The 12,886-nt window shown below is 42.0% G+C and overlaps 1 protein-coding gene across 1 annotated transcript; it reads left to right on the forward strand.

Annotated features, from left to right (window-relative positions):
* Nucleotides 1-4,332: 4,332 nt before the first annotated feature.
* Nucleotides 4,333-10,474, forward strand: LOC146007069 (uncharacterized). Its single transcript, XM_083145456.1, has 5 exons — nt 4,333-4,406; nt 4,987-5,102; nt 7,599-7,691; nt 8,628-8,765; nt 9,359-10,474. Exons 1-5 carry the CDS (start codon nt 4,373-4,375, stop codon nt 9,515-9,517), a joined length of 540 nt encoding a protein of 179 aa, XP_083001582.1. The 5' UTR covers nt 4,333-4,372; the 3' UTR covers nt 9,518-10,474.
* Nucleotides 10,475-12,886: the final 2,412 nt, after the last annotated feature.

The raw sequence follows: 12,886 nt of genomic DNA on the forward strand, positions 1-12,886 counted from the left end.
CCACATGCCATAATGCCCATTACACGTTATACCACACCATAATGCCCATTACACATGCCACATACCATAATGTCCATTACACGTTATAGCAAACACCAAAATGCTCATTACATGTTATGCTATGCACCGTAATGCCCATTACTTATAATACAACATGCCGTAATTCCTATTATATATTATGCCACATAAGGCCTGCTTACCTACATGCTCATTGCTACAGGTTTCATACTTGATGCCAGGGGTTTCAATGTTCATGCTTGATGCCAGGGGGTTCCATGCTCGATGCTAGGGGTTCCGTGTCTATGCCAGGGTTTGCATGCTCTGTCTAGGCAGGGTAGCAGGGGCCAGGGTGACAACTTAGAGGATGACTGCCACAGCCACTGCCAGTCTAACACAGTGCAGACACAGGGGGCGGGCACACACAGAGCCGAATTAAGCCTGGAGTACAGGCACAGTGCACACAGACCCTGCTCCACACAGCGCATTCCGCATCGCCGTCCTCAGCGCTCGGCTCACACAGATTGTCTGTCTCACTCAGATGAGACTAAACGGAAACTTGTCGCAAGGAAAAATCCCAGGTTGACTGCCCTGGCAATTCAACCCAGGGAAATTACCTGTTTGGACCTGGTATGCTCCCGGGTCCAGGGGCAGTGGAAACTGGTAAACCGGGTTGATGCGACCCGGGTCCCGTTCACTGCAACGTATAAGCAGCTGCTGGGAGATGCTCTCATCTCTAACCGCCGTCCCGGCCCTGGCCCTGCTTTCAGATGACGTAACCTGCACGGCATTATGCTGAGTCGGAAGACTAGTGGGAAAGGGTTTGCAAGCCGGGTACAAAATCCAGGGTGCAACCCGTCTTGTCTAACGGAAAAGGGGTATTGAGTTATTTTGTTTCTGTGCAGGGTTAATACTGTCTGCTTTGTTCTTACACTGCAATATAGATTTCAGTTTGAACACACCCCACCCAAATCTAACTCTCTCTGCACACTTTATATTTGCCCCTCGTGCTGCGCACATGAATTTGCAAAAAATTTGCAAAAAATGCAGCCTTGCTAACAGGTCGGAATTAGACCCAATAATAACAGTTCAGAGACTTAGTTCATGTTTGAATTTATTTTGACACTGTAAGTATAAAAAGAAATAATGCTGGCTGGCAGTGGAGCCAAAACCCGCACCCGGGCTGTGTGTGGCATTTTAGCACCACTGCACTCAGAAACACGCTGAATGAAAGGTCGCTGACACCAGAAAACCACTTCTGAGTGTGTGTGTGTGTGTGTGTGTGTGTGTGTGTGTGCCTACTGTGTATAAAAAGAATCTCCATTTTTTTTCAGTGTCAAAAAAGTGTGGCCTTGCTCAAGAAAATGTATTATTGGTATAGGGTATGTGTGTAACGATTTTTGTAATCACCGTCTAGGGGTGTGGGTCATAAGGTCAACAGTAATTAGGCGAAAACCAAAAGTTCCACATGCCCAAGGTCGACATGCAGAAGGCCAACATGAGAAAAAAGGTAGACACCAGCAAAATGTCAACACGGAAATGGTCAACACATGAAAAGGTTAACATGCGTATTTTCATGTCAATTTGTAGATTTGATCACATGGACCCCCAATTAGTTTCCCACGTACCCTCACATGGCTCGTTTCACTCACCATGATCATGCATGCCTTGCTCTGCCACCGCTGTGCTCAGCACACTTCTGATTAATCATACTCCACCTGGATGGTAAAGTATGAAAAATAAAAAAATATAAAAATAGTGAAAAACTCATGTCAACCTTTTCATGTGTTAACCATTACAGTGTCAACCTTTACTTGTGTCCATGTTGACCTAAAGCATATTGACCAATAGTGGTCGAACTATTGACCCGCATGTTGACCCAAAGTCCGGATCCATTGACCATACATGGTCTGATTTAAATGGATGTTAAGATTAAGTTAGGATTATTAGCGGATGTCAATATATAGCATAGCTAATGTATGTGGACATTCCATCTTGTGTAGTTTCACGGCGGCAGCTGGCCGTCCGCTCATTCTGGGTCCATGTCCCCACGCTTTGGGATCGATGGCTCGCTGTGCTCCCCACACTTTATAAAATCAACTCCACGCCGACATGGATAGTGGGGGTATGAACTATACATGTCAGCATTGAGTTGATTTTATAAAGTGTGGTGAGCGCAAGGGGATGCGGACCCGGAAGGAGCGGGCAGCCAGCTGCTGATGTGAAACTACACAAGTACCAAAAAGTCTAATAAATGTTTGCCCATTTTTGCTAATTTCAGCCACACTGATTGCTAACAGTTATATAAATCAATAGTACAATATAAACAATTATATTTGATATAGATTTTCCGACTTTATGGCTGCCCCCTCCAGGTGGGCATTGCTGGAGCTTGACATGGCCAAGGAGGCTAAAAATACAACAGGCTTTTTACTGTTTAACAATCAAATTTAAAATGTAATAACTCACATGCTGCAGCAGCCACCAAGGTCCGATGGTCAGTGACTCCGATCATCTGATGTCTGCAGTAAACCAGCATCTCATTTTCATCTCAGACCGTCAGCATAAAAAGGCAAGTTAAAGCCTTTCTAGGCTATGTATGAAACTTTTGCCAGAAAAAAGCACAGCAAATCAATGGTACATGCTAACCAATGGTTCCCAAACTGTGTGTCGGTGCACTCTGCGGTGCTTCAGGAAACTTGCAGGGGGGCCTTATGCTGGGTACACACCAGAATGATCTGGCCTCAATTCCCCCAATTTCTATACAATCTCGACCAATTGTATGTAAATTGGGCATGTTTTCAATCTGACTCCAATCCATCCTCGCTGGTCGTTTGGTCATTTTGGAGATCCTACTGTTGCATTCGGCATTTGTAAAAGACTCCTTCTGCTGGGTACAGATTGTGTGCAGATTGTGCGACCATTGTACGATCCTTTCACGATCTGATCGCGAACTTGATCGTTCTGGAGTGTACCTAGCATTCGATTGGTGGTCCAGGACCAATTCTAATTATTTATGGTTAACCTAATAGGCAAACACACTGCTGCCAATTATAAAATATCTGGACAAACAGAAGCAATTCTTGTCCCTCACCCAGGGGTTGTAACTAGAATGTTGTGGGCTCCATCGCAATATCTTGAAAGGGCCCTCCCATTGGCACCGAGGTGTAAAAAAAAAAAAACCAACATAGTATTTCTAATACACTTCCCCACAGTGCCCCCAAATCCCATTACACACCCCAACTGTACCCCAGGTTTCCTCCTTTTGCAGCCGTGCCGAGTGTTCTCTTTCTTGCAGCTGTGCCTGGTCCACTGCTCTCACCGGCCACACCAGGTCTCCTCCTGCAGCCACCCCGAGTCCCCTGCTCCCACCACCACACTATTTGGAAAAAAGGGTGCAGGGGGTAGCCTTCTGGACCTTGGGGCCCCCTATTCTGCCGGGCCCTATAGCAGTTGCATTCCCTGCACCCTTTATAGTTGCACCAATGGCCTCACCACATAATTAAAGCTAATAGGGTGTGCACACAGTAAAGCCCTGTACACACGGTTTGATCTTATGGAACTTTCTTTTTGATTTTGCTTATATAGGCAAAATCGAATCAAAATCAACCGGTTTTTAGCTGCTTTCGTTTCCGATGCATGCCTCTGCGGCATCAAAATCTAATAGACCATGCAGACAAGACTATATAGTACAGATCTGTACTATGTAGTCTAAATTGAAAGAGTGATTCGATCCAGATTATAAAAGTAAATCACACCGTGTTTTCCCCCCTTTTAGTATGGCATATTTGCTTAACTTCTATTTCTAAATTACTGAATAAGAAACATTTGGCCATGGAGTACCATGAAAACATTTCTGATACTTTTGGGCGCCGTCATTTAAAAAAGGTTTGGGAATCTGCGCTAGCCTTTATTATATAGCATGCTTCGCTGGTTAGAAAAATAGATCTAGAATTGAAAATAATAAGTTAAATCTTTATCTTGGAAGATCATTTTTCAAGGAGATAGTTGTTTCTTTGTGAATGTGGTTGGTAGATTATTCATGTAATGCAAGTTTACATATATACGTTATTTTATTAGGATGTTTGCAAGCCTCAGCAATCCTGATTCAGTTCTCTAAAAGACCTCATGATGGCAGCACTCTGTCCATTGCCTTCCTGTCCTTTGCCTAACCAGGAGTTACTGATGCACAGCTACTGTTCTTACTATTACACAAAAGTTAGTCACAGTGTACTTGTTAGGTAATGATGCAATGGATTACATCACTAGGGCAATTCCACATTATTGGTATAAAAGTATCATGGAATACCTAGGAATGGAGCATTCAATACCTGACCAGACTCCTGAGATCATTCATTTTGCCTGATCTTAAACTATGTCACCCCTAAAAGGAACGCTTACAGTAAGAGGTGGGTATATATTTTGGTAGAATGTTCGGCCATTTGCTTTTTTTTCGTTAACAACTTTGTTGTCCACATTTAGATATCAATTTGCTACAATAAGTATTTGTATTATGTGGGGGATGGGATTATCTAGGTGGGTTAGATATGTGTCCTTTAATAATACAATGCAAATGTATAACGACTTAAACCAACCAATCAGGTATTTTACCTCATTGTGTAACTTGGGTTAGACAGTTACAGCTAAATGCTCATTGGATGCTACAAATGGCTGCAAATTTGCATTCTGTTATTATAATCAACCCCATTTTGTGCTAAACATTGCTTAGAAATAGGTTCAATGGAGCACTGAACATTGAGGGCCTAAATTTGTGACTGCAGTTTCTTATAATAACCTTAGAACATATTGGGTTAAACATTTTTTACATAGGTATGTAAGGCATGAAGATGTCCTGAGGGTGAGATAAAGAAGAGGGGAAGAGGGAGGAGTGAGGCACAGGAACCATAAAAGTTTGTTGCAGTGTTAGAAGAGTGTAGAATATACAGTATATGACCATGTCCTGACAGGCAGTGCTTTGTCTCCTTACAGGACTGGCTGTAGCCCTCTCACTCATTTGTACAATCATCGCAGCTCCTTTACCAATGCATTCAGATGAACTCAGTGAAAAAATTAGGGAAGAAGCAACGCACATAAAGCAAAACATGGTGAGTATGGATTAATAATAGCTGTACATTATTTTGCTGTATAGTCACTTTGGTTTAGTATAATACTTATACTAATCCAAAGTGATTCAGAATATGACCAGATTTGTCTCCGCTGTCATAGTGGGCATTATTCTAGTTCACTCTTTCTGACAAAATCCTTCTTAGGCTGTGTACACACGGGGGCCATTTTGTCTAATATCGCGGGCAATGTGGTCATTGAGCGACCATATTGCCCGCGATGGGAGTGTGCACCGGCGATATATCGCCGGGTGCGCGCTCCCGTTTTCTCCCCTGTAGTGATCGCTGGTCGCAGGAACATGCTCCTGCGACCAGCTGATTTTCACTGCCAGGCTCCCCTGGCAGTTTCTTTTGCATCAGCGACCATCTCTGGTCGCTGATGCAAACGGGACACTGAGCGATATATCGCTCATCGCGAGCCATATATCGCTCAGCGATATATCCCCCCGTGTGTACGGGACTTAAGATGGACAAAACCATGTGCACTGCAGGTCGGCAGATGTAACATGTGCAGAGAGAATTAGATTTGGGTGGGATTTTACCTCAAAGTGAGATCTATATTGCAGTGTAAACATAAAGCTGTCAGTATTTACTCTGCACAGAAACAAAATAACTCACCCAAATCTAATTCTCGCTGCACATTTAACTTCTGCCCCCCGGCAGTGCACATGGTTTTGTCTATCAAAGAAGGATTTTGTCAGAAAGAGTGAACTAGAATAAGGCCCTGTGTTATAACTTAACAGTAAATGTTCTGTGGAGTTCTCACTCTCAAATCCTTGTCAATGTATACTTCTAGGGCCCAAATGTAACAAGCTTTAAAAAGTGGTAAACAAACAGCCAATCAGCTCCTACCTGTCATTTTTAAACCCAGCCTGTTAGCCTGACAGTTGGGAGCTAATTAGCTGGTTGTTTATCACTCTCCATTTTAGCACTTCTTGAAGCTTGAGACATCTGGTCCTGAGTCTTTACTGTCATTGGGGTTTATTTACTAAGTTCGATTTCTAATGGTACGTTGCTATGGGCAACCAATCAGAATCTGCTTCTTATTTAGCACCTTCTAGACAATAATATATATAATCTGATTGTTTGCTCATAGCAACATCCCATCTGAAATATGTACTACTCATATCTTAGTAAAAAAAAAACATAGTGTCACATCCTTAGCAGTCAGTATGCACCCTTGAGTCCTCATTATGATAACACTACATCCTTAGTCAGGGTGTGCCCGTAAGTCCTCAATATCATAGTTTCACATCCTTAATCAGTGAGTACCGCTGAGTCCTTACGATCATATAGTGTCACATCTTCAAAAAGTGATAAAAATGGAGGGTGATAAATAACCAACCAATCAGCTCCTGCCTGACATTTTTTAAACACAGTCTGTGACATGGCAATTAGCAGCTGATTCGCTGGCTGTTTATCACTCTCCAATTTATCACTTTTTGAAGCTTGGTGCATCTGGCCCATAGTGTCACAATGGGGCAGATGTATTAAGCCTGGAGAAGAGATAAAGTGGAGATAAAGTGGAAGGAGATAACGCACTGGGTCGACACCACTAGGTCGACATACAGCAAGGTCGACATGTATCTAGGTTGACATGGGTCTAGGCCGGCATGACATTAAGTTGACACTAGCGTTAGGTCGACATAGGTTAAGGTCAACATGGGTCAAGGTCGACATGGATCTAGGTCGACTTGACATTAGGTCGACACTAACGTTAGGTAGACATGGGCTAGGTCGACAGTCAAAAGGTCGACATGGGGGTTTCACTATTTTTGCCTGAATGTCGACATGGACACAGTTTGAAGTGCAAAGCATCCCCTGGCATCGCTCGCTTCACTCGCAATGCTTCGAGCATGGTGCCTCGCTACGCTCGGCACACTATTTTATTCTCCCACCAAGCTCTAGTGGATGGTAGGGCATGAAATACTGCCTGTTGGCACATGTCGGCTCAAAAAACAGTGAAAAACCCCATGTCGACCTTTTGACTGTCGACCTAGCCCATGTTGAACTAACACTAGTGTCAACCTAATGTCATGTTGACCTAGACCCACGTCGACCTACATCCATGTCAAACTTGACCCATGTCGACCTTAACCCATGTCGACATTAACCCATGTTGACCTAGTGGCGTCGACCCAATGCTTGTCGACCTAGTTACTGTAGACCTAATGACCGTATCCCATTGATAATCGCATATGTTAGAGCATATGCAATTATTAAGAATGCGGTGGCCGGCAAAGGGGGGAGATACAGGGCAGCAGATGTTAGAACATCCTGTCCTATCTCTTCTCCAGGCTTAATACATCTGCCCCATTGTTACTAGCCAGTGTATACATTCAGCCATTTTACTAGAAATGTGTTAGCACTCTTTTGGTGAGAGATGAAGTACGGCACTGCAAGGCAGCCTAGTTAACCATAGTCTTGCACAAGAATATTGGTGCATCAGTAATAACACTAAAACTACTTTTTTTACAGCCATTAGATCTAGAGACCTTGAAATTACAGAGGGAAATACTGAAGCTCTTCCCACTACCTCTGGAACAGTGCGAAAGTGGTAGATTCATCCAGGTGAGTACCATCAGGCTAGCTAGCTGCTTTCTACTGTACACGAATAATGAGGCATTCTTTATATTAATACAGAACAAGTGATTTGGTCATTGTCACCAGTAGGGAATATATTGCACTGTATATCTGTAACTGCACTACAGGCTTTTGAACCCTTTTGGTTTTAAGATATAATGAAATGCTTGAATTAGTAGTGCACAAGAACTAAATGCCAATGTTTGGCAGTTATTACTATACACTATTATAGTTGGACTATATTGTACAGGGACTAGGAGTTTTGAATGAACTGAAAACAAGCTCAGAATGAGTATTTATAATGATAATAAATCTGCCCCTTAGCCCTTTGAGTACCGATGTTGCTGTGAGAGATTGGCAAAATATCTGCTAAAAATGCCAGAGCCGTAGTCGAGGAATATGAATCACTTTAGTTATCGTCAGCAAATTATATGAAGTCAATTAAAAGTATCCTTAAATACTGCGTGCACGAGACTGGCATTTTTAGCGGATATTTTGCACGTCTCTCACAGCAACATGGGCACTCCAAGGGTTCATAATTAGTTATGATGATGAACTTGCGTTCTCAAACTCAGGACTCCAGGCAGTTCATGCTTTCCAGGTCTCCGCTGAATCTTTAAAATATGATGTTGGTGATACACCTGTGCACAATGAGTGGTCTGGAAGATGTGAACAGTTAGGGGTCCTGTGAATTGTGGTTGTGAGACACTGCAAAACATTATTGAACAAATAATAATAATAATATTTAACATAATAACAAGACACCATTATATAATGATACAAATAATTTATCCTTAATACAGACTGCCTTATATTTTCTTTCAGGATATCTAGTTGTTCCAGTATTGTAGCATAGTGATGGAAATGAAAGTGTAGTGCTAACAGTTCAGTTATACTTATCTGCTCCTCTCTCTTCCTAAACAGGGGGAATGCTACATCAAGTTGCTAAATGGCTTGAAGACTACTCACTCCCTCCTCAGCTCTACTCAGTTGCACAATGTTATTAGCCTGACCAATCTGCTCTATGACCTCCGGGAGTTTATCACCATGATAGAGAATGAGGTAAGCAGGTGAAAAATATGAGGAATCAGAGTTGGATTTGTAGAAAGGGAACATACAGTTTCATAGTTGGTGCACAATGTGTATTAATGAAGCAATTTAACTCCTTCGGTGGTCTGCACTGCCGGCATGGGCTCTCCTGGAACATTTACGGGCATGCCGCTGTAAAGAAAGGGTGCACCAGTGGTGCCTCCAGTGATGAACCACTGGCGCATCACCATCATCCCTGTTGCTGATTATTATGTAAAACATGCACTGTTAGGGGTCGCTGAGGCCTGGAGGTGGGAAAGACTGGCCTACAGTAGGGCATCCTTACAGCTCACAGCTATTGTCATGCCCTGTGCCTTTGCAAGCTCAGTATCACAGAGCTTGCTGAGTGAGCCATACGGTCTTATTTTTTAATGTTATAATTGGTAAATTCATGCATTTATTATCAGTATTATATTTTATGTCTATTTATGTAGATTTTACTAATATTCATGTCAGATTCATTTTTGGAAAGCTGTATCAGTTGCACCCTTCCTATCAATTGAACTGTATTTTGTATTATGTATGGATGTTTTATAAATCTGACGTGCTCATTTCTTCACCAACAGTGGAATGTTCAAGGACTTCCTGTACCTCCTCCTTCTCCACATGGACTGCCCAATAATCTCTCCCTATTCCAGAAGAACGCTGGAGTCTTCCTCATCCTCCATGACCTCATTGATGCCATGACCACATTTCAGAATATAGCCATTATTATGGTGGCTTAAGAGGAATTCTGTTTAATATTTAAACATCCTCCACCCACCCAGAAACCTGTAATTGCAAAGGCTGCAATTGAAGAAACAAAAGTAGTGAATATTTCACTTTACTGGTATCCAACCATTTCTCCATGTCATTCAGGTGAACTCTTCCAGCTCAGTCTTAATTCACGGTGTTGTGCATTTTAAACTTTCTTGACCTCCATGTGCCGTCTTCTACCACTGGTTCTCCCTTGTCTTACCAGCGAGTCCTCTGGCTGTGTTAGGGAACTCCTCAGAGTAAGGAGAAGTGAGAGGAAGGAAATATCCTCAGGGCATCAATGTTCTACAATATTCATTATGCTGAACTAAAGAATTGGTTAGAGAAGGAATTGTAGTTCCCCAAATAATAATAATAATAATAATAATAATAATAATAATAATAATATATATTATTTATAATGTACAGTGTATGTACTGTGAAAATCACAGTTAATAATACATTTCTATTTCCACTGAAAATGAATGAGAAGTTACACAGTGCACACTGCTATATAACTCTGAGTCTTCCCACATCTGTAGTTATCTTGGCATAGTGAAACAATCACACATGATGTGAGTGGGAAAAGTTGATACCTAAGCATTAAAATATATACACCCCTGTAGGAGAGTTGAGTTCTTTGTCCATCCCAAATCGCAGTGTCATGTAGAAGTGATTAGAAATTCATTTTTATTTGTTTAAATAATGGTAATAAATTGGTTTTGCGTATTGCTGTGGAATGTCAATGTATGCCTTATGGCAAATGAAAATAATACTGATGCAGAAGCTGCAGACTGTATTCTGTTCCTGTTTTGTAGTGTATTGTGATATTTAAAATATTTATATTATTTATGTATTTAATATTGTGTTATTTTTTATGGACCATTGATTTATTTTCTGTGTATTTATTATGTATACTTATTTAACTTAAATGTGTTATTTATAAAATAATGGTCATCTGACAATATTTTTGTAATGTTAATGAAAGAATAAATGTTTTTGCCAAAATAAATAAAAAAAATTTTTATGATATCATATATATGTCAGTTTGTTTGTCTGTGAAACACTGCCATCTGCTGGCAGCAAGTGAAACTACATCTCTTTCTCACACATGCACAAACATAGAGGCAATCACAATGTAGCAGACTCGTTTTCGAAGCATTTGCTTCGAGCGGGCTTACAAGTATAGTGTATGTGTATAAGTATTGAGATGTCCTGTTTAGCGCTGTTGACCATTTGTGGGCTTCATGAACTGTTTCTTCACATAATAAAAGCAGAAATTAATTCAGTACAATGGATTACCAATGCATACGTATTTTTAACAGAACATCACCACTTTCCATATGTCTATGTTGAAAGTTAAAGTAGATCCTAGGGCGAAATGTAATAGGATGTGATTTTTAGACGTGTGTAATTTTTTGGACAAAAATAGACTCTTCGCATATTTTCAAAAAATCACACATGAAATAACATCTGAATTGCGGTAAAATTTGCACATTTTGTCCTGTCTAAAAAATCTCACATTAAAAACGCGTCCAGATGTTTTCTCATAGAACACATAAAAATCACAAATTGAAATGATCAAAAATCGCAAAACAAATAGATCAGGTCTAGCCTGGTGAGGTTGACAGAGTTCTGTCCCCAAAAAATGTGTAAAAGTTCAAATAAAAAAAAAAAAGTGACCAAAAGGGGGGGGGGGGGGAGTCATAGCGATGCCTCGTATTTAAGAAATCAGCACCTGGCTCTTGGACCGGTCCTGGTTCCAAAAATACAGGGGGGAAAACGTAGGGGTCCCCAGGGGCAAACGCAGGATTTTCCTGAGTGGGTTTCTGTAGGCCCTCGTTCACACTTTGGACCCGGGATATTGCCGGGCTGCTGACGTAGTGATCCAGGCTGAGATGCGGTGTGAAAGCACTAAACCTTATAAACTGGGTCGAGCAACCATGCAATACAACCCTGGTTATATGAAGGGTTAAACCTGGGGCGCCCTTTGTATAATGGGTGACTCGGGTTTAATGTGAATGCTCCGATCCTGAGTCCAACGCAGATTTTCGATGTGAAAGTGGCATACATGTACTCACTGACTCTCTTCCCCCCCCCCCCCCCTTTCCACTAATGCTGGCCTGCTGAGCCCCCTCCACTGCTGCCCTGTGAGCAGCAACATAAAGATGGCGCCGCTGATGACACATTATATACACATAGCATAACCCTCAAACAAATACTGTATCAGGACAGTCCCTGACTCCCTCGGCCAGCATAAAACCCTGGGGAATATAACAACCTCACCTGCCCAGCTGCAGATAACAGTCCTCCTTGCCTCCCCAAGTCCCCTCCCACAGTCCCATGGACAGAGCACAGCCTGGAAGGAGCTACACGCTGCCTCTGCAGCTAGCTCCCCCTACTGTCAGACAGCACAGTGCCAGCCTCTCTCTCTAAAATAAATGGCAGCCCGAACCTCCCCTTCCCCTGCAAATAATTAATTACTGTTTACAACGAGCAGTACCCAGGAAATTGCAGCCCCCCTTAGAGTAGAATGCAAGGTTCTTGGCAGCGCTTGAAAAAAAGATTTTTGGGTTATAAATTCTACTGAAAAGATGAATGGATAGGATGATCTTTACAGACAATTTATTACACTATTATTCAGATAAGCTATAAAAACAGTAGTTAAAATGAGCATTTGCAAAATACATTCAGGATAAAAACTCTGCATGCTGGGCCTGTTCCTATTGTCCCATAGTTAACAGTCTTGATTAGGAATGGTAAATTGTATATACATTGTAGACATAGTTACCATAGGCAGTAGTGGGATTCTTGATAGTATGAGAGTTCTCCTGCCAATCAGCTGACTGGGGTCTCTATATACCCAATTTGCCAGAGAAGTTCTCCTGAGATGTTTGGAAGATGGGTGATGAACCCCAGTGGGTTAAGGAGGGTGTGCAGCTCCCAGCAAAAATATAGAGGAAACCTTTCTAGTTGATGACCTGAATGGATGTGTTGGTACAGGTCTAGTACTTAGTAATACGGGAGTCCTTCTGCCAATCGGCTGACTGGGGTCAATATGTACCCAAATTGCCAGAGAGTTCTCCTGGGGTGTTGAGGAGATGGGTATTGAACCCTGATAGGTTGAAGGGGTATGCAGCTATAGGGATGGATCCTCTCTAGTTGGTGACCTGGAAATAGGTGGACTCAATTCTGCAGTCACTGGAGGTGACCAAATGATGCTTCCCACAAACTGGTTGATTTAGGACTTTTTGGTGGTATGACCAGTAGAGTTAGTCCAGAGTCCAGCAGAAGCAGAGCTTAGGGTATGGCTGGGGTCTCAAACGCATTTCGCTGCTTTCCCAAGATGCAGCGTTATC

The sequence above is a fragment of the Crinia signifera genome, chromosome 6 (assembly GCF_055691185.1).
Source record: "Crinia signifera chromosome 6, ASM5569118v1, whole genome shotgun sequence".
NCBI classification, from domain to species: Eukaryota; Metazoa; Chordata; class Amphibia; order Anura; family Myobatrachidae; genus Crinia; species Crinia signifera.